The 22145-nt window shown below is 42.3% G+C and overlaps 1 protein-coding gene across 11 annotated transcripts in view; it reads left to right on the top strand.

Moving 5' to 3' along the window:
- The window catches only part of ZMYM5 (zinc finger MYM-type containing 5), a 58202-nt gene extending 36312 nt beyond the window's left edge, over window positions 1–21890 (top strand). For 6 of the 11 annotated variants that reach the window (XM_066369115.1, XM_066369120.1, XM_066369119.1 and 3 more), the window contains 5 exons: window positions 8531–8816; window positions 11023–11188; window positions 12961–13173; window positions 18941–20469; window positions 21120–21890. In XM_066369115.1, the coding sequence (XP_066225212.1) occupies window positions 8531–8816; window positions 11023–11188; window positions 12961–13173; window positions 18941–19696 (1421 nt within the window). In that variant the 3' untranslated portion in view covers window positions 19697–20469; window positions 21120–21890. Of the gene's footprint in view, window positions 1–8530; window positions 8817–11022; window positions 11189–12960; window positions 13174–18940; window positions 20470–21119 lie in introns of those variants that run through there. The other 5 variants (XM_066369123.1, XM_066369122.1, XM_066369124.1 and 2 more) reach the window with 5 other exon arrangements.
- Window positions 21891–22145: the final 255 nt, after the last annotated feature.

Raw genomic sequence — 22145 nt, 5'->3', positions numbered from 1 at the left:
CAGTCCTTTTTCTGTTTCTGCCCTTCTTATCAGTCTCATTGTGGCTTTTCTATAAACCCATTATGAGACTTCTGTTCAGCTTATCTTTACTTGGTTATGTAGGGTGATTCTTCTAAAATTTTGTTGTAATTCCATTTGGGTCCTGAGAGGAGGTGAGTGTTACTTGCACCTACTTTCCTGCCATCTTGGGTCCTTCTCTCATTACCTTTAGGGTAGATTATTTTTCACTGAAAGTTTTCTGCTCATCACATTTCCATATCAACAGCAAAAAAACAACACTGAAAATAACTAACCTTAGAAATTGCTTTTGCATCTATGTTGTATTTTTATTGTATTCTAAACATTTCTGGCTGTGATACTGATTCTAAGGAGTTTTGATAATAACAGACTAAGTAATTTCTATCCTTCCTGCAGAGAATAATTAGGGGAAAGAAAAACAAAATATATTTATTGAAACCATCACAGAGCCAGATGAAAAGTGAAATCTGAGAGGAGGATTGTTAGAGAAATAATCTGTTACTTGGGCATGCTTTTCTCCTATGGGTATATGTTCATTTCCTGGAAACCCTGCTGGGACAGCTAAGAATCTAAACAATATATCAACAGACTCACAAGGGCACACAAAGAGGAGAAGGCAATAAAGAATATGAGAGGACAAGACCATATGACAATGTATCAAGATTTTTAAAAAGGCAGACAATAGAAATGAGTCCACAAGGGATCCAGATACTTGGATTATCAAACAGATTTTAAGAGACTGCATTTTAACTTCATGAATTGGTACAGCTGAGGAGAGCATGAGTGAACTAGAAGATACATCACAGTATTATCCAGACTGAATCATGAAGTGCCAAAATTGGTGGAAAACACAGAAAGGAATGTGAGAGACCTATGACACTTGATGACAAAAACATGTAACTGATGTCCCAGAAAGAGGAGGAAAGAAATGAGGCAGAATTACAACTAAAAATTTTCTAAAATGAAGGGAAAAATCCCAAGTAGAATATCTAAGGAACTATTAAATGACAAGTACAGAAATCAGTAAAAAATTAGACACATTCTAAATGTCCATCAACAGTAGAATGAAGAAATAATAGTACTAATTAACCATACATTGGAGTACTCCAAACAATGAAAAAGAATGAACTACCACACTTAATTGTTGAGTGAACCTTTGAAACAAGATGTTGCGGAATAGCCTGACCTGTTGTGGCACAGTGGATAAAGAGTCAACCTGGAATGCTGAGGTCGCCAGTTCAAAACCCTAGGCTTGCCTGGTCAAGGCACAATACGAGAAGCAACAAGTACAAGTTGATGCTTCTGACACCTTCTTCTCTCTCTCAAATCAATAAAGAAAATATTTTCTTTCTTTCTTTCTTTGTGTTTTTCTGGAGAGAAGCAGGGAGGCGGAGAGACAGACTTGCATGCTCCTGACCAGGATCCACCTGGCATGCCCACCAGGGGGCGATGCTCTGCCCATCTGGGGTGTCACTCTGTTGCAACCGGAGCCATTCTAGTGCCTGAGGTGGAGGCCTTGGAGCCATGCTCAGTGCCTGCGCCAACTTTGCTCCAATGGAGCCTTGACTGTGGGAGGGGAAGAGAGAAAGGAGAAGGAAAGGGTGGAGAAGTCGATGGGTGCTTCTTCTGTGTGCCCTGGCCAGGAATCGAACCCAGGACATCTACATGCCGGGTTGATGCTCTATCACTGAGCCAACCGGCCAGGGCTAAGAAAATGTTTTTTTTTTAAATGCCTGCCTTGTGGTGGTACAGTGGATAAAGGGTTGACCTGGAATGCTGACGTCACTAGATTGAAACCCTGGGGTTGCCTGGTTAAGGCACAATACGAGAAGCAACTACCAGTTGATGCTTCTGCTCCTTCCCTGCCCCCCACCCCTCACCTTGCTTTAAAGTCAATCAATAAAAAAATCTTAAAAAAAATGTTGAGGAACAGAAACTAGGCACAAAAGAGTATATATTATATGATTTTATGATTGTAAAGTTCAAAATAAGACAAAACCAATTTTTTAAGTCTGAATAGGTATGGCTGTGGGAAGTGTTTTTTTGTTTTGTTTTTTTTTATATATATATTTATTCATTTTAGAGGAGAGAGAGAGAGAGAGAGAAGGGGGAGGAGCAGGAAGCTTCAACTCCCATATGCGCCTTGACCGGGCAAGCCCAGGATTTTGAACCAGCAACCTCAGCATTCCAGGTCGAGGCTTTATCCACTGTGCCACCACAGGTCAGGCCTGTGGGAAGTTTTTAAGTGGGAAAAGACATAAGGGAGGCTTCTGGGATATTGGAAATTTTCTGTATATCTGAGTACAAGTATAGTCATTGTGGGAAAAAAAAATTTCACTGGGGCCCAGGACTGTTTGCTCAGTGGTAGAGTGGTGGCCTGGTGTGTGGAACTCCCAGGTTCTATTCCCAGTCAGGGTACACAGAAGAAGCAACCATCTACTTCTCCACCCGTCCCTTTCCTCCTTTTCTTCCCCCCCCCCCCCCGGCTGCTGAGGATGGCTCCATGCCCTTGCCTCAGGTGCTAAAATAGCTCAGTTGCCAAGTAATGGAGTAGTGGCCCCAGATGGGCAGAGCATCATCAGCCCCAGATAGGGTTTCTGGGTAGATTCTGGTTGTGGCGCATGCAGGAGTCTGTCTCTCTGCTACCCCACCTCTCAGTTAATAATAAAAAAAAAGTTATTGGGCTCTGTCAGCCCTTAAGGTTTATACACTTTACGTGTACATGTGATTTTTTAGCAACGGAAACAAAAAGACCTCCACTGAGACACTAAAAGAATCTTTTACCCACAGAACCAACACTAAGTAAACAATAGCCCTGGCCAGGTTCTCAGTTGGTTAGGGCATTGTCCCAGTATGCCAAGGTTGCAAGCTTGATCCCTGGTCAGGGCACATAAAAGAATCACCCAGTGAATGCATAAATTAGTGTAACAACAAATCTGTCTCTCTCGCTCTGTATCTCTCTGTCTCTGTATGAAATCAGTTTTTTTAAAAGTTGACATTTAGTTATTAAATAAAAAAGGAAAAAATATTAAAAGCTTGTTTAGGTAGAAGAGCTTAAATGTAGGAAGAAATGAAGAATACATAAAAGTCAAATAGTGGATCTAAGTACTTTTGAACTTTTGGACAAATCACCTAACTTCTATATCTTAGTTCTCTTTGCATATATATAATGATGTATTTGGATTAAATAATGTACTAGACCCCCCCCCCCTCTCTCTTTCTTTTTCTTTTTTGTAAAGCAGGAAGAAAAAGAGAGACAGGAACATCAATCTGGTCCTGTATGTACCCTGACCAGGGAATCGAACTGGCAACCTCTGCACTTCTGGCCAATGTTGCAAGCAACTGAGCTATCCAGACAGGGCTTAATTTTTACAGATTTTTTTTTTCTTTTTAAAGAAAGAGAGAGGAAAAGAGAGGGGGGTGAGGGTGGGAGAAGGAAAGCATTTATTGTTCCACTTAGTGATGCATTTTTTTTTTTTGGTTGCTTCTTATATGTGCCCTGGCTGGGATTAAACCTGCAACCTTGTTGTTTCAGGATGACAGTCTTTTTTTTTTTTTTTTGTATTTTTCTGAAGTTGGAAACGGGGAGGCAGGCAGACAGACTACCGCATGTGCCCAACCGGGATCCACCTGGTATGCCCACCAGGGGGCGATGCTGTGCCCATCTGGGGCGTTGCTCTGTTGCAACCAGGGCCATTCTGGCACCTGAGGCAGAGGCCATGGAGCCATCCTCAGCGCTTGGGCCAACTTTGCTCCAATGGAGCCTTGGCTGCGGTAGGGGAAGAGAGAGACAGAGAGGAAGGAGAGGGGGAGGGGTGGAGAAGCAGATGGGCGCTTCTCCTGTGTGCCCTGGCCGGGAATCGAACCTGGGACTCCTGCACGCCAGGCTGACACTCTACCACTGAGCCAACTGGCCAGGGCCAGGACGACAGTCTTAACTGACTGAGCTAACCAGCCAGGGCCTTAGCCTCTTTTTAGAAAGGGTATTCTGGGGATAGGCCATGGAAGAATTTGAGAGTTAAGTTTAATGTGAACACACTAATTCCAAAAATTAAAAAAAAAAACCAACGAAGAAATAAATTAAGAGAAATTACAGTAAATAATGCAGTATAAATGAAGGAACCAGGCCTAACCAGGCAGTGGCGTAGTGGATAGAACATCGACCTGGGACGCTGAGGACCCAGGCTCAAAACCCCAAGGTTGCCGGCTTGAGGATGGGGTCATAGACATGACCCTGTGGTCACTGGCTTGAACCCAACCCAAAATCACTGACTTAAGCAAGGGGTCACTTGTTCAGGTAGAGCCCCCTGGTCAAGGCACATATGAGAAACCAATCAATGAACAACTAAAGTGCCACAACTACGAGTTGATGCTTCTCATCTCTCTCCCTTCCTATCTATTTTTCCCTATCTGTTTCTCTCTGTCCCCTTCACTAAAGACAAACAAACAAAAACAAAGGAAACACCCCTCGCCAGGTAGCCCTGTTGGTTATAGTATTGTCCTAATACACCAAGGTTGTGGATTCCATCCTCAGGGCACATACAAGAAACAACCAATGAATACATAAAGAAATGGAACAACAAATCGATGTTCTCTCTCTCTTTGTCTCTCTAAAATCAATCAATATATAAATTTTTTATTAGAACGGGGGAGGAGAGAGATGAGAAGCATCAACGCGTAGTTGCTTCACTTTAGTTGTGTATTGATTGCTTTAATACTTGTCTTGAATGGAGGGGTTGCAGCTCTTGTTGAGCCGGTGATGACTCCTTGCTCAAGCCAGTGACCTTGGGTTTCAGTCAGCAATCCTTGGGCTCAAGCCAGCGACTTTTGGGCTCATGTCCATAATCCATAATCCTGCACTTAAGCCGGCAACCTCATGCTCAAGCTGGCATGCCTATGCTCAAAACCAGCCCATGCTCTAGCTGCAACCTCAGGGTTTTCAGCTTCCTAGGTCAAAGCTCCATCCATTGCACCACCACCATTCAGACTATAAAAAAATTTTTAAACGAAATATTTGCTTGCTTTATATATACACCAAAGCTAAAGAGAAAAAAAAATCAGGATCTAATTACTGTGTTGAGGAGCAGTATAGTTGATGTCTCACTTTCTATAATTATAGATAAATATGTTCCCTTAGTATGGATAAATCGACAAAGTTAAAAATCTAGTGTTTTTGTGTGTTCAAGGTTCTTACTTCATCCAATTAATGGTAATAATTCTTGTAATGGTTGGCTATTTTTATTTCTATTTATTAAATCTAGTTTGTTATCTAGATAATTAGAGAATTTTAATTTCAGGATACAACCTGTGTTTATTTTCTAGATGAATATGTAATTTGTTTTCTTTGGAGTGGTTCAGAATTATTTTGTTTTCTAAAAGAATGGCTTAGAAAAAGAAAAATTTAGGGGTAAAGAAACTTTCTTTTTAAATACTTGGTGATTAAAAAAAACTTTATTGCCTTACCTGTGGTGGTGCAGTGGGTAAAGCATTGACCTTGAAAGTGAAATGCTGAGGTCACTGGTTCAAAACCCTGGGCTTGCCTGGTCAAGGCACATATGGGAATTGATTCTCCTTCCTCTCTCTCTGTCTCTCTGTCTCTCTCTGTCTCTCTCTCTCCCCTCTCTAAAATAAATAAATAAAATAATTTTTAAAAGGCTCTGGCTAGTTGTCTCAGTGATAGAGTGTCAGCTTGGCATGTGGATGTCCCGGGTATGATTCCTGGTCAGGGCACACAGGAGAAGCATACATTTGCTTCTCCACTCCTCCACCTTTTCCCTCTATCTTCCCTTCTTGCAGCCATGGCTCGATTGGCTCAAGTGAGCTGGCCTCAGGTACTGAGATTGGCTCCATGGGTTCTGCTTCAGGTGCTAAGAAATGGCTCTGGTTGCAGTGGAGCAAGGGCCTCAGATGGGCAGAGCATCGGCCCCTACCTAGTGCGCTTGCCGGCTGGATCCTGGTCGGGGCACATGTGGGAGTGTGTCTCTGTCTGTCCTCCTCTCACGAAAAAATAAATAAATAAATAAATAAATAAATAAATAAATAAATAAATAAATAACTTTATTGGCATATTAACTAGCATGTCATTTTATGGAATGAAAGAATTCCTTTGTTACTTGTTCTGTTTTGGTTTTGCCTATAAGAAAATAAATATTTGGAAAATAGGACAAAGAAAATTTAAAGCAGTGGGTGGGGAGTTAGAAATGAAAATAGAATTAGCTTGTCTTGTGGTGGCACAGTGGGTAAAGCATTGACCTGGAAAGCTGAGGTCACCAGTTCAAAACCCTGGGCTTGCCTGGTCAAGGCACACATGGGAGTTGATGCTTCCTGCTCCTCCCCCTCTTCTCTCTCTTTCTCTTTCTTTCTCCGCGCGCGCGCACACACACACACCCACTCTCTCTCTCTCTCACTCTCTTCTCTAAAATGAATAAATAAAGTAAAATAGAATTATTAGTTTTGGTAGTATCGGAAGAGGTCTTTGGAGCTGTGATAGTGATAGATGAAGGGAGCCATAGGCCTCATGCTCATGACAAAAGCTATTTTTGGCCTGGCCTGTAATGGCACAGTAGATAGAGTTCCAATCTGGAATGCTGAGGTCACCTGTTCAAGTGCTTGCCTAGTTAAGGCACATAAAACAAGCAACCAGTAAACAGCTAGAGTGAAGCAACTACCTCTTGTCTCCCCACCCCTCCCCTGGTAAAATCAATAAGTAAAATCCTTTTTTTTTTTTTTTTTTGTGAGGGTGGCCAGGGGAGAGAGATACAGAGAGATGGGAACATCAAGTTGTTCCTGTATGTGCCCTGATTGAGGATCAAACCAGCAACCTCTGCGCTTCAGGATGATGTTCTAGTAAAATCTTTTTATTTTTTATTTTTTGTTTTTATTTTTTAGTGAGAGAGACAAGGATAGACAGACAGGAAAGGAGAGAGATGAGAAGCATCAACTTGCCTGACCTGTGGTGGCACAATGGTGAAGTGTAGACCTGAATGCTTAGGTCGCTGGTTCGAAACCCTGGGCTTGCCTGATCAAGGCACTTACAAGAAGCAACTACTACCTTCCTACTCCTCGTCTCCCTTTCTTTCTCTCTCTTCTCTCTCTAAATTCAATCAATTAAAAAGAAAACTAAAACAATTTTTTAAATAAAAGAAGCATCAAATTATAGTTGCAGCACCTTAGTTCATTGTTTGTTTTGGGTTTTTTTGATAAGATTTTATTTATTCATTTTAGAGAGGAGAATGACAGAAAGAGAGAAGGGGGGAGGAGCAGGAAACATCAACTCCCATATGTGCCTTGACCAGGCAAGCCCAGGGTTTTGAACCAGCTACCTCAGCGTTCCAGGTCGATGCTTTATCCACTGCGCCACCACAGGTCAGGTCTTTAGTTGTTTATTGATTACTTTCTCGTATGTGTCTTGACCAGGGGACTCCAGCCGATCCAGTGACCCCTTGCTCAATCTAGTGACCTTGGGTTTCAAGCCAACGACCTTTGGGCTCAAGCCAGTGACTGGGGTCATGTCTATGATCCCTCGCTCAAGCTGGTGATCCTGTGCTCAAGCTAGCCAGCAATCTCAGGATTTCAAACATAGGTTCTCAGCATCCCAGGCTGAGACTCTATCCACTGTGCTGCCGCTTGGTCAGGCATTCCAAATAAAATCTTTAAAAAAATAAAGTAAAAGCCCTGGCTGATTTGCTCAGTGCATAGAACAACTGCCCAGCTGCAGACTTCCCGCCCGTGTTTGATCCCCAGTCAGGGCACACATGAGAAGCGAACATCTGCTTCTCTTCCCTTCCACTCCCCCTTCTCTCTCTCTTCCCCTCCCCGCAGCCAGTGGCTCAGACAGTCCGAGCATCGGCCCCAGACGGAGGTTGCCAGGTAAATCCTGGTCAAGGCGTGGGTGGGAGTCTATCATTATTTTCTTTCCTCTCACTTAAAACAAACAAACAAAAATAAAAATAAAAATGTTATGGAGAAGGTATATGAAAATGGCTATCATATACCACACTCTATAGTCATTTTTGTACTTTCATTTTTGCTTTACTTTATAATGTATTGATATTTTATTAGAGAAGAAAAAGTGGCTAATATTTTTTTGCAAGTGTCCTGGTACCAAACAGAAAACTTTACTATAACACTCTCATGAGTTAGGTGTTATTGCCAGTTTGTAGATGAGAAAGTGAAGACATAGTTGAATATACTTGCACAATCTAGTAAGCTTTGAACCTGGGAAGTTAGGCTTAAGAGATGATGGTTACCGCATTAGTGCAATGCCAGAGCCACCTTTTACATCATTAGCACAGCAGGGTATCATTCACTTAGAATACAAAGTGGATAATTCTCCTGGTGTTCTATAGGATAATTCTCCTAGTGTTCTATAGGAAGGCTGCCTAGCCTTAACCACTTGCTTATAAGGCTGCCTCACTATTCTCTCAGACTTGTGCAAAATGAAAATTATAAATATTTTTCTGATATGAATTTTGAATTATTTCATGACTTCTTCTTGTGTTTTATTTTTAAGATTCTTGGATTTCTCAATCAGCATCATTTCCATGTAATCAGAAACAGCCAGGGGTGGATTCTTTATCACCAGTGGCCTCGCTTCCTAAACAGATTTTCCAGCCTTCAGCCCAACAGCAACCCACTAAACCAGTTAAAGTCACTTGTGCAAACTGCAAAAAACCTTTACAGAAGGGACAGACAGCTTATCAACGAAAAGGATCAGCTCATCTCTTTTGTTCTACCACCTGCCTTTCCTCCTTCTCTCGTAAGCGTACTCCAAAGAAACACAGTATAATGTGTAAAAAGTAAGCTGTATTTTTCAAAATGGTTCTATGTGGTTGATAGGACAGTGTGAATGTCTGTTTTGAATGTAATTGGAGAGCTGCATAAATTCATGGGCAGAATTGTTGGCAGAGGTGTCCTCACATTTATGGAGCCTCAGTTATCTTAGAGTTTGACAGATTTGTGGGCTCATATGTATTGTCCTTACTCTTGGCAGGAAATGGAGTGTAGGTACAGAAATAAATTGACCCTCTTCCTACCATTAACTATGCTTCAACCCCTCCTCTATCTTCTACCAAGTTGCTACCATCCTTTAAAAAAAATTATTTATAAGGCCCTGGCCGGTTGGCTCAGTGGTAGAGCGTCGGCCTGGCGTGCGGAAGTCCCGGGTTCAATTCCTGGCCAGGGCACACAGGAGAAGCGCCCATCTGCTTCTCCACCCCTCCCCCTCTCCTTCCTCTCTGTCTCTCTCTTCCCCTCCCGCAGCCAAGGCTCCACTGGAGCAAAGATGGCCCGGGTGCTGGGGATGGCTCCTCGGCCTCTGCCCCAGGCGCTAGAGTGGCTCTGGTTGCAACAGAGCGACGCCCCGGAGGGGCAGAGCATCGCCCCCTGGTGGGCAGAGCTTCGCCCCTGGTGGGCATGCCGGATGGATCCCGGTCGGGCGCATGCGAGAGTCTGTCTGACTGTCTCTCCCCGTTTCCAGCTTCAGAAAAATACAAAAAATACCAAAAAAAAAATATTTATTTATTGATTTTTTTTTTTTTAAGTGAGAGGAGTGGAGATAGTGAGAAAGACTCCCACATGTGCCCCAACTGGGATCCACCTGGCAAATCCTGTCTGGGATTGATGCTCGAACCAGTCGAGCCACTGGCTGCAGGAAGGGAAGAGAGAGAAGGTTAAGAGGGAGGAGGAGAGAAAAAGGAAGAGAAGCAGATGTTTGCTTCTCTTGTGTGCCCTAACGGAAATCAAACCCAGGATATCCATACACCAAGCCAACGCTCTATACACTGAGCTAATCAACCAGGGCCTATTGATTGATTTGAGAGATAGAGAGAGGAAGGGGTAAAGAAACATCCCTTTGTTGTTCCACTTATTTATGCATTCATTGGTTGATTCTAGTATGTGCCCTGACCAGGAATAAACCCGCAACCTAAGTGTATCAGGAGAACTCTAAACAACTGAACTACCTGGCCAGGGGCTACTACCCATTTTGATGTCTTCTAAGTCATCAGAGCTCACCCTGGCTGGATGATGTGGTTGGTTGGAGTGTCTTCCCAATACACAAATGTTGTGGGTTTGATCCCCTGATAAGATACATGTAGGAATGGATAGATGTTTCTGTCTCTCTCTCTCTCCCTTCCTCTCTCTAAAATGAATAAGTAGCCTGACCTGTGGTGGAGCAGTGGATAAAGCATCGACCTGGAAATGCTGAGGTCGCCGGTTCGAAACCCTGGGCTTGCCTGGTCAAGGCACATATGGGAGTTGATGCTTCCAGCTCCTCTCCCCTTTTCTCTCTCTCTGTCTCTCTCTCCTCTCTCTCTCTCCTCTCTAAAAATGAATAAATAAAATTAAAAAAAAAATAATAAGTAAAATTTAATAAATAAATAAATAAAAGTCATCAGAGCCCTGGATGGGTTAACACAGTTGGTTAGAGCATCATCCTGATACACCAAGGTTGCAGGTTCGATTCCCGGCCAGGGCATATACAAGAATCAACCAAAGAATGTATAAATAAGTAGAATAACAAATCAGTGTTTTCCTCTCTTCCTCTCTCACTTCCTCTTTCTCTAAAATGAATGAATAAAAATTTAAATAAATAAGTCATCAGAACCTGTGGGCAAGGTTCTTATGATTAAAATTATTTTTACCTCCAAATCTTCTCTTCCCATTTTATTTAGGAAATCTTGGTGATGAAATAAAAGAGTGGATTTTGCTAGATCCAGAAAATACAGTTGATTCCTAGTATTAAGTGCCAAGAAAGTGAGCCCTGACTGGATAGCTCTGTTGGCTAGAGCGGCAGTCCTATGCGTAGAGGTTGCCAGTTCCATCCTGGTCAGGGCACATAAAGGAACAGATTGATGTTCTTGTCTCTCTCTCCCTTCTCTCTGACTAAAATCAGTAAATAAATTTTTTAAAAAAGTAGTGAGAAAATGAAGACTGCTCATTATTTTTCATATATTTGAAAGTAAAATGAAGTGTCCCTAAATTGTGTTTATCCCTGTGTTTCAGAGATACATCTACAAAAAGGCCTACTGTTGTTCCTCAAGTGCAGCTAAACCAGGCCTTTCCGGAATTCTGTAGTACATACTGTGTGTCTCCCTACGAAGATAACCAGAGTCTCAGAAAAAGAATTCCAAACAAATCAAGATGTATGATCTGTAGTAAAGTAACAGAGGTCTGAATTTTTCTAGTTTATTTAAGTTATTTATCTAGGATAAGTAAGTCTTCAATGTTATTCTGTGCTCTGCCGTCTACATAATGCACATGTCCTGAATCTACCGTGAAGTTAAAGGAAGGAATAAGGATATGTCAGGACTATCTTATAAACAAATGTCCTATTTGCATTGTGTGACAAATACACATCTGTTTCTGTGGAATTAGATGTACTTATCCATAGATGAATAGTTGTGTGGTGGATTGTGTTTTTATTTACCACACTAAATAAAAATGTAGGTTCAGGACATGAAGGAAGTAGCCAATCCTGGTGCAAGAACATATAAAACATGTGGACTGAAAGTATGTTGAAAACTTCACATTTCTTAGGTGGCATTCCCATCCTTCCAGTTGCTGAAAGAATAAGCATGCATGTAGGCAGTCCTCACTTAACATGGTCCTTGGTACCTGAATTTGGTGTTGGTTGCCCCAGAGCTATGCATATCCATGACACAATTTTATATCAGTTAACATAGCTGAGTGAAGCAAGAACACTTAGTCTTTTATATACAAAAACCATCCAAATATGGAATACTGATTTTCTTAGTTCTTCCCACAGATTTTTAGGGCAGTGAAGCTGCTGCTCCTTTTTTTTTTTTTTTAAATTTTTTTTTTTTAATTTATTCATTTTAGAGAGGAGAGGGAGAGACAGAGAGAGGAGAGACAGAGAGAGAGAATTGGGGAGGAGCTGGAAGCATCAACTCCCATATGTGCCTTGACCAGGCAAGCCCAGGGTTTTGAACCGGTGACCTCAGCATTTCCAGGTCGATGCTTTATCCACTGTGCCACCACAGGTTAGGCTCCTTTTTTTTTTTTTTTGCATTTTTCCGAAGCTGGAAATGGGGAGGCAGTCAGACAGACTCCCGCATGCGCCCGACTGGGATCCACCCAGCATGCCCACCAGGGGGCAATGCTCTGCCCCTCTGGGGCATCACTCTGTTGCATCCAGAGCCATCCTAGTGCCTGAGGCAGAGGCCACAGAGCCATCCTCAGTGCCCGAGCTACCTTTCCTCCAATGGAGCCTCGGGTGCAGGAGGGGAAGAGAGAGACAGAGAGGAAGGAGAGGGGGAGGGGTGGAGAAGCAGATGGGTGCTTCTCTTGTGTGCCCTGGCTGTAATTGAACCCGGGATTCCTGCACGCCAGGCCGACGCTGTACCAGTGAGCCAACCAGCCAGGGCCTTTTTTAAAGATTTTATTTATTGATTTTACAGGGAGAGTATGGGGGATGGAGTGAGAAGTATCAACTCATAGTTGCTTCACATTAGTTGTTCATTGGTTGTTTGTTGTATATGTCTTGACTGGGCAAGCCCATGGTCTCGAACCAGTGACCTTAGCATTGCAGGTCTATGCTCCACCCACTGTGTGCCCCCACAGTCCTGGCTGTGAAGCTCCTAATACTGAGAATTATCTATTTCTTTTAAGCAGGTGGTATCAACATCTTCTAAACCAGTTTATTTTCTAGAATGCTTAAGTGTCCCTGAAGAAGTTATTACTGATATTATTGCTTTTCTATGAATCTTATTTTCCTCTTTCATGAAATCAAAGAATGATTTTAACAAAGAAATCAGATAAAAATGAAAGAATAAAAAAAATGGGCTTTTAGTCTTTTCTCTGCATATTATTTTCTACTGAAAATTTACCAGTTTCTTTGTTTCTGTTGAAGAAACGGGTTATCTCATTGCTTATAGTGCAAATCTATCTTATTTATTTAATATGTTCTTATTTTTCTTTTAGATTCGCCATGAAGTCAGCGTTAATAATGTGACACATAAACTGTGTAGTAACCACTGCTTTAACAAGTATAGGTTGGCCAATGGTCTGGTAATGAATTGCTGTGAACAATGTGGAGAGTACCTGCCCAGCAAAGGTTCTGGAAACAATGTCCTGGTGATTGATGGCCAGCAGATGAGATTCTGCTGTCAAAGTTGTGTTAACGAGTATAAACAGGTAATTCTTTTTTTTCTTTTCTTTTTTTTTTTTGCCAGAGACAGAGAGAAAGTCAGAGAGATGGACAGATAGGACAGACAGGCAGGGAGGGAGGGAGATGAGAAGCATCAGTTTTTTGTTGTGGCACCTTAGTTGTTCACTGATTGCTTTCTCATATGTGCCTTGACCGGGGGGCTACAGCAGTGTGCTCAAGCCAGTGACCTTTGGGCTCAAGCCAGAGACCTTGGGCTTCAAGCCAGCGACCATGGGGTCACATCTATGATCCCACTCTCAAGCCAGCGACCCTGCACTCAAGCCGATGAGTCCGTGCTCAAGCCAATGACCTTGTGGTTTCAAACCTGGGTCCTCTGAGTCCCAGTCCAACGCTGTATCCACTGCACCAGTGCCTGGTCTGGCTAAATTAAAATTCTTTTAATGAGTTTTTGGATGGTCAGGTATATAATAGTTCCTCCCTGTTAGCTTACATACCAGATCGATCTTAGAATCTCATTTAGTTCCACTTTTCTCAATCTGTCATTGAACCGTCCCATCTCAAATGAGTATTAAATCGATTGCTGTAAATAAGCTTGTTTTAAATCTTTACTCTTTGCAGACATTACATAATTTTTTCCTCTATCATTTTGCATTCTCACCAATTTAGTCGTTCTAGTTTATTTTTATTTTATTATTATTTTTTACAGAGACAGAGAGAGAGTCAGAGAGAGGGATAGATAGGGACAGACAGACAAGAACAGAGAGAGATGAGAAGCATCAATCATCAGTTTTTCGTTGCGACACCTTAGTTGTTCATTGATTGCTTTCTCATATGTGCCTTAACCGTGGGCCTTCAGCAGACCGAGTAAACGCTTGCTCATGCCAGCGACCTTGGGTCCAAGCTGGTGAGCTTTTTGCTCAAGCCAGATGAGCCCATGCTCAAGCTGGCGACCTCAGGGTTTTGAACCTGGGTCCTCTGCATCCCAGTTCAACGCTCTATCTAGTGCGCCACTGCCTGGTCAGGCCGTTCTAGTTCTTTTAAATTCTCACCAAAGTTTGGTGTTGTCTGTTTTGATTTAAATTATTCTAATGGATACCAAATGATTATCACATTGTGTTTTTTTGTTATTTTTTTCAATGGTAGAGTTAATGAGTATTATAGTTTTTTTTTTCTTTTATTCTGAAGTTGGAAACTGGGAGGCAGTCAGACAGACTCCGCATGCACATGACCGGGATCCACCCGGCATGCCCACCAGGGGGCGATGCTCCGCCCACCTGGGGCGTTGCTCTTTGCAACCAGAGCAGTTCTAGTGCCTGAGGCAGAGGCCATAGAGCCATCCTCAGCACCCAGGCCAACTTTGCTCCAGTGGAGCCTTGGCTGCGGGAGGGGAAGAGAAAGACAGAGAGGAAGGAGAGGGGAAGGGATGGAGAAGCAGATGGGCGCTTCTCCTGTGTGCCCTGGCCGGGAATCGAACCTGGGACTCCTGTACGCCAGCCGATGCTCTACCATTGAGCCAACCGGTCAGGGCTAACATTGTGGTTTTAATTTGCATTTCACTAATAATTAGAAGTTTATTTTTTTCGTTTCTATATCTTCTTTGGTAAAATGTCTATTCAAGTCTTCAGCTTGTTTTTTAAATTGGGGTTTCTTTGTATTATTGAGTTATAGGAGATCTTTTTATATTCTGGATGCATGTCTTTCATAAAATAAATGTATTCAGAAGATATTTTTCTAGTTAGTGTTTTGAAGTTTTCCACTGATTTGAGACAGAGAGAGAGAAGCATCAACTCATTGTTCCATTTAGTTTTTCCCTTAAGTTGTGCACTCATTGATTGCTTCTCGTACATATCCTGACCAGTGATCTAACCTATGTCTTTGGGCACCAGGATGATGCTCTATCCACTGAGTCATGCAGCCTAGGCTCTTTTGATTTTCTTGATGTTTATGAAAATCTCAAGTGTTTAATTTTGAGAGAGTCCAATTTAATTGATGCTTTTCTGATTAATACTTTTTGCCTCTTATTTTAAGAAATCTTTGCCAAGGTTATGAAGATATTTACCTTTACTTTTATCTAGAAGATTTTAGTTTTAGTTTTTATTAGTATGTTTATATTGATGATCCATTTCAAGTTAATATTGTATAGGAAATGAGGTAATGGTTAAAAAAAAATCATCTATCTGATTTCAAGACATTAAAAGCCTTATAACAGCCTGACCAGGTGGTGGCACCGTGGACAGAGCATCAGACTGGGACGCGGAGGATGCAGGTTTGAAACCCCAAGGTTGCCGGCTTGATCTGGGGTCACTGGCTTGAGCAAGGGTTATTCGCTCTGCTCTAACCTCCAGTCAAGGCACATATGAGAAAGCAATGAATGAACAATTAAGTTGCCGCAACAAAGAATTGATGCTTCTCATCTCTCTCCCTTCCTGTCTCTCTGTCACTCTCTCTCTCTGTCTTTATAAACATAAACAGGAAAACAACCCCTCAAAACATTACATTGGGCCCTGGCCGGTTGGCTCAGCGGTAGAGCGTCGGCCTGGCGTGCAGAAGTCCTGGGTTCGATTCCAGGCCAGGGCACACAGGAGAGGCGCCCATTTGCTTCTCCATCCCCCCCCCCCTTCCTCTCTGTCTCTCTCTTCCCCTCCCGCAGCCAAGGCTCCATTGGAGCAAAGATGGCTCAGGCGCCGAGGATGGCTCCTTGGCCTCTGCCCCAGGCGCTAGAGTGGCTCTGGTCTTGGCAGAGCGACGCCCCGGAGGGGCAGAGCATCGCCCCCTGGTGGGCAGAGCATCGCCCCTGGTGGGCGTGCCGGGTGGATCCCGGTGGGGCGCATGCGGGAGTCTGTCTGACTGTCTCTCCCCGTTTCCGGCTTCAGAAAAATACAAAAAAAAAAAGAACAAACAAAAAAAAACAAAAAAAACATTACATTGGACACCAAAGATATATTTAATTTTTATTTATCAATTATACCTCAATAATGCAGAAAAAGACATTGAAAAGATACAGTAGTCAAAGTAGTATGGCATATAAAATAAACAAATAGATAAGTGGAATAGACAGTCCAGAACTGAAGTAGAATTACACCTATAGCTATATTCAGTTGGTTTTATTTTATCTTTTTTTATTCAGTGAGAGGAAGGAAGGCAGGGACAGACTCCCACATGTGCCCTGACTGGGATCCACCCCGCAAGCCCACTAGGGAGTGATGCTCTGCCCATCTGGGGTGTTTCTCCGTTGCTCAGCAACCGGGTTCTTCTTTGCACATGAGGCAGAGGCCATGAAGCCATCCTTAGCACTGGGGGCCAACTCTCTCTAATTGAGCTGTGGCTGCAGGAGAGAAAGAGAGAGAGAAGCAAGAGTGGGAGGCATGGAGACGCAGATGGGCGCTTCTCTTGTGTGCTCTGACCAGGAATTGAACTCAGGACATCCACACGCCAGGCTGATGCTCTACCACTGAGCCAACCAGCCAGGGCCTATGCAGTTGGTTTTAGAAGGTACCAAATCATTTTCATGGGTAAAACAAAGTCTTTTTAACTGATTGTGCCTGGGATAATTTTATGTTTATATGGAAATAAATAATCCTTGACCCCATTTTATCCTATACATAAAAACTACTTCAAGACAGATCATAAATATAAAATCAGGAACATTCTTCATCCTCACTGGATAAGGATTAAAGTGGTTAGCTTTTAGGGAAAAGTAACTCAAGTGCAAGGCTTATTGAACAACAGAGGGAACAGTAGACACCATCATTGGCTATAAGTTTTTGCAAGGAAGGCAAGTTTATGTTCTTTTCCATCTTTTTTATTTTTATTTTTGGAAAAATAAGAAGAGGGGAGAAGAGAAAGAGACAGAAACATCAATATGTTCCTCTATGTGTCCTAACCAGGTCGCAAACTGAAACCTTTGGGTATTATTAGTATGGTGCTTTAATCAACCAAGCTATCTGGTTGGGAGCAAGAGAGAGGTAGGCAGGCAGACAGACAGGAAAAGACAGACAAGACAGGAGAGCAATGAGAAGCGTTGTTTATTGATTGCTTTCTCATATGCGCCTTGACCGGGGGCATAAGGGGGCTCCAGCAGACCAAGTAACCTCTTGGACTCAAGCCAGCGACTGTTGGGCTTCAAGCCAGCAACCTTTGGGGTCATGTCTAGGATCCCACACTCAAGCTGGTGAGCCCACGCTCCGGCCAGCAACCTTGGGGTTTTGAACCTGGGTCCTCATTGTCCCAGGCCAACGCTCTATCCGCTATGCCAATCACCTGGTCAGGCCATTCTTTTCTAAAAGAATATATATTACATCTTTTATTTAACAAAGCTATTGGATGTGGCTTATAATAAAGCACTGAAAACAGTTAAAAAATGGCAAAAACACAGTATAGATTATCTTTTTAAATTAGTACATGGCCAAAATAATCTAATAAACTTCAGATTTCTAACAACTATATTAGGTCTTAAAGTTTTTACAAGTCTTTTTCTTTTCTTTTCTTTTTTAGCGCGCGAGAGAATGACAGACAGGGATAGGCAGACAGGAAAGGAGAGAGATAAGAAGCCTCAATTCATGGTTGAGACACCTTAGTTGTTCACTGATTGCTTTCTCATATGTGCCTTGACCAGGGGGCTGTAGCAAAGCGAATTACCCCTTGCTCAAGGAAGTGACATTGGCTCAAGCCAGTGACCTTGGGTTTCAAGCCAACAACCATGGGATCATGTTTATGATCTCACGCTCAAGCCAGTGACCCCGTGCTCAAGCTGGTGAGCCCACGCTCAAACCAGATCACAAACTCAAGTCGGGAACCTTGGGGTTTCTTACCTGGGTCCTTTTTTTAAAAAAAGATTTTTTTAAAATTCATTTTAGAGAGGAGAGAGAGAGAGAGAGAGAAGGGGGGGAGCAGGAAGCATGAACTCCCATATGTGCCTTGACCAGGCAAGCCCAGGTTTTGACCCTGGGTCCTCAGCATCCCAGGCCTATGCTCTATCCACTGTGCCACTGCCTGGTCAGGATACAATTCTTTTTCTTTCTTTTTTTTTATTTTTTTATTTTGAGAGAGAGACAGGAAGGGAGAGCTATGAAAAGTGTTCTCACTATCCCAGGTTGAAGCTCTATCCACTGCGCCACCACTTAGGTTTGCTTCACTTTTTATTATCAAGTAATGTTCCATTGTATGGGTAATACCTCATTTTAATTTATCCATCAGTTATGAATTTGAATTATTTCTACTTTTTGGCTACTATGAATGATATTTCTTTGAACATTCTGTGTAAGTCTTTGTGTAGATGTACATTTTCATTTTGGCATTGCTGGGACATATGGTAACTCGGTTTAACTTGAGGAATTTCCAGATTGTTTTCCATGCAGCTACACCATTTTAAAGACTTTATTTCTTGATTTTCAGAGAGAGGAGAGAAAGAAAGAATGTGGGGAGGAGCGGGAGGCCTTAACTCGTAGTAGTCGCTTTTCATTTGTGCCTTGACTGGGCAAGCTCATGGTATCAAACCGTTGACCTAACCATTCCAGGTTGATGCTCTGTCCACTGCACCATCACAGGTCAGGCGGCAGCTACACCATTTTAAATTCCTACCATCACCTTAGTGTGATTCCCCTTTTCCACATCTTTGCCACACCTTTTTGTTGTGGCCATTCTAGTAGGTATGAAGTGGAATATGGTTTTAATTTGTATTTCTTTGATGACTAATGATGAACATCTTTTCATTGTTTACTGGGCATTTGTATATACATGAACTTTTTTAGTGTTATCAATTCTAAGATAGAATTATAATCTGTTTTTCCCTAGATGCTGGAAACAAGATCAAAAAAAATATCTACATCAAAAAACAGAAAACAGAATGCTTTTAGAGAAGAAAATGAAAGAAAATTGTATAGGTCATTAAACACACTTTTGGAGAAAATAGAGGGAATACCGGAAAAAAAGAAAGACACTTCAGAGCCACAGATGTCAGCAGAGTGCAGCACAGGTGCATTACTGAACAAACAGGATGTGAATTTACCTGCTTCTGTGTCCACTGTAGCTGATACATTTCAAGAGAAACTGGAAGAGAAAAAATTAGAAGACTCCACTCAACCAGTTGTGCTTTCTGCAGATCCAGGCACATGGCCCCGAATTTTGAATACTAAACAACGAGACATTCTTGCTGAAAATGATCCACCTCAAGTAAGAAATTTTAACTTTCCAAAGGACAATACAGGGAGGAAGTTTTCAGAAACTTACTATACACGGATTCTTCCAAATGGTGAAAAAACCATTAGATCTTGGTTACTTTATTCAACCTCAAAAGATTCTGTGTTTTGTCTATATTGCAAACTCTTTGGGGAAGGAAAAAATCAACTAAAGAATGAGAATGGATGCAAAGATTGGCAACATTTATCACATATTCTTAGCAAACACGAAGATAGTGAAATGCACATCAACAATAGTGTTAAATATTCAAAATTAAAATCTGATGTGAGGAAAAACAAAACTGTTGAAGCTGCAGAACACAGAGTACATGAGAATGAGAGCAGTGAGGGTGTTCTGCTGTTGTACATTTGAGATACCTGAGAGGATCCTTTATTCACTCAAGAGAGCAGTACCTCAATATCATTGTGTTGTGAGGCTCCTACACAGAGTAACTCAGCAGTTCATTAGCAATATGCATAATAGTAAATTAATAAAGAATGTTTCTTTTTCAAATTCTAAAGCTAGTGGGATTCAATAGTGATTAATGTAGGTTTCAATAAAAGCAATTGTTAATTTTTTCAGTCAATTCATACCTTTTTAAAATAGCATTTGAAAGGTTTGGTTAATTTCCTGTTCTGATTACTTTGAAAGAAGGAGAAAAAATTTATTAATAACAATTTAAACAAGATAATTATGTGAACAAGTTTTATTATTAAAGCAGAAATATTCAAAAGCAGTTTAAGAACAGAATGTGATATGAAACTGCAGCTTTTGCTATTAAACCAAATACTCGTGGTTTATTTCTTTGGGGAAAAACATCATTTTATTTGAACAAAACAGCATCATTTGGGGTTTTTCTGTTTGTTTTTGTTTTCTTTTTTTCTGAAGTGAGAAGTGGGGAGGCAGGCAGACAGACTCCCGCATGTACCTGACGGAGATCCACCAAGCATGCCTACCAGGGGCATTGCTCTGCCCATCTGGGGCATTGCTCTGTTGCAACCCAAGCCATTCTAGCACCTGAGGCAGAGGCCATGGAGCCACCCTCAGCGCCTGGGCCAACTTTGCTCCAGTGGAGCCTTGGCTGCAGGAGGGGAAGAGAGAGATAGAGAGAAAGGAGAGGGGGAAGGATAGAGAAGCTGATGGGTGCTTCTCCTATTCTTTTTTTTTTTTTTTTAATTTTATTTATTCATTTTAGAGAGGAGAGAGAAAGGGAGAGAGAGACAGAGAGGGAGAGAGAGAGAAGGTGGGTAGGAGCTGGAAGCATCAACTCCCATATGTGCCTTGACCAGGCAAGCCCAGGGTTTGGAACCGGCAACCTCAGCATTTCCAGGTTGACGCTTTATCCACTGCGCCACCACAGGTCAGGCTTCTCCTATTCTTTTGTTGTTGTTGTTGTTGTTGTTGTTTTGTTTTTAATTTTTCTGAAGCTGGAAACAGGGAGAGACAGTCAGACTCCCGCATGCGCCCGACCGGGATCCACCTGGCCCGCCCACCAGGGGCGATGCTCTGCCCACCAGGGGGCGATGCTCCGCCCATCCTGGGCGTCGCCATGTTGCGACCAGAGCCACTCTAGCGCCTGAGGCAGAGGCCACAGAGCCATCCCCAGCACCCGGGCCGTCTTTGCTCCAATGGAGCCTTGGCTGCGGGAGGGGAAGAGAGAGACAGAGAGGAAAGCGCGGCGGAGGGGTGGAGAAGCAAATGGGCGCTTCTCCTGTGTGCCCTGGCCGGGAATCAAACCCGGGTCCTCCGCACGCTAGGCCGATGCTCTACCGCTGAGCCAACCGGCCAGGGCCAGGCTTCTCCTATTCTTGACCGGAAATTGAACCCGGGTCTTCACATGCCGGGCCCAATTCTCAACTGCTGAGCCAACCGGCCAGGGCCTGTTATTTAATTTTTTTATTTCTTTTTATTTAAAATTTTTATTTTAAGTGAGAGGAAGGGATATAGAGAAACAGACTCCCTGCTTACACCCCAACCGGGATCCACTGGGCAACCTCAATCTGGTGCGGATGCACAAATGAACTGAGCTATCTTCAGGGAGGCTGATGCTCAGACCAACTGAGCTATATCCTCAGCTCCCAGGGCTGAGGCTCAAACCAGTTGAGCCACTGGCTGCAAGAGGGGAAAGAAGAGAAAAGCGAGAGAGAGTGGAAGAGAAGCAGATGGTTGCTTCTCATGTGTGCCCTGACCAGTAATTGAATCTGGGACTTCTGCATGTCGGGCTGGCGCTCTATCCAATGAGCTAACTGGCCAGGACCATTTGTTATTTTAAATTTTTTAAATTTGCTAATCTACATTTTATTGGTTTCATTGTAATTTGTAAATGCTTTCATTGTTATGTGAGAACTATAAGAATAAAGCATATAGTATTTTTATGTTTGTATAAATATAAGAAGTATGAAAATAAAAATATATTAAGGTAACCTTTAGTTGTTTTGGCATTTTTTTTCCTCTGAAGGAGACTTCTTGCTTGATATCTGAGATATACTCATGAGAATTAAAGATCTCATTTTCTCAGATGGTCAATAAGTGTTCCCACCACTGTATACTTAGTAATTCTGTTGTTTCCGGTTTCCAATTCAAATTTTATCATATATTAAATTCTTATATATGCTTGAGTTTGGCTCAAGGTTTTTCCTAGGAAACAAAATCGGCATATGAACAGAACAAGCTGCATTCTTTTTTTTTTTTTTTTTTTTTAAGATTTTATTTATTGATTTTAGAAAGGGGTAGAAGAGAGAGGGAGCATTTGCATGTGTCTTGACCAGGCAAGCCCCAGGTTTCAAACCAGCGACCTCACTGTTCCAGGTCAATGCTCTAT

This window comes from Saccopteryx leptura, chromosome 2 (assembly GCF_036850995.1).
Source record: "Saccopteryx leptura isolate mSacLep1 chromosome 2, mSacLep1_pri_phased_curated, whole genome shotgun sequence".
NCBI classification, from domain to species: domain Eukaryota; kingdom Metazoa; phylum Chordata; class Mammalia; order Chiroptera; family Emballonuridae; genus Saccopteryx; species Saccopteryx leptura.
This window is presented reverse-complemented; position numbering and strand designations above follow the sequence as displayed.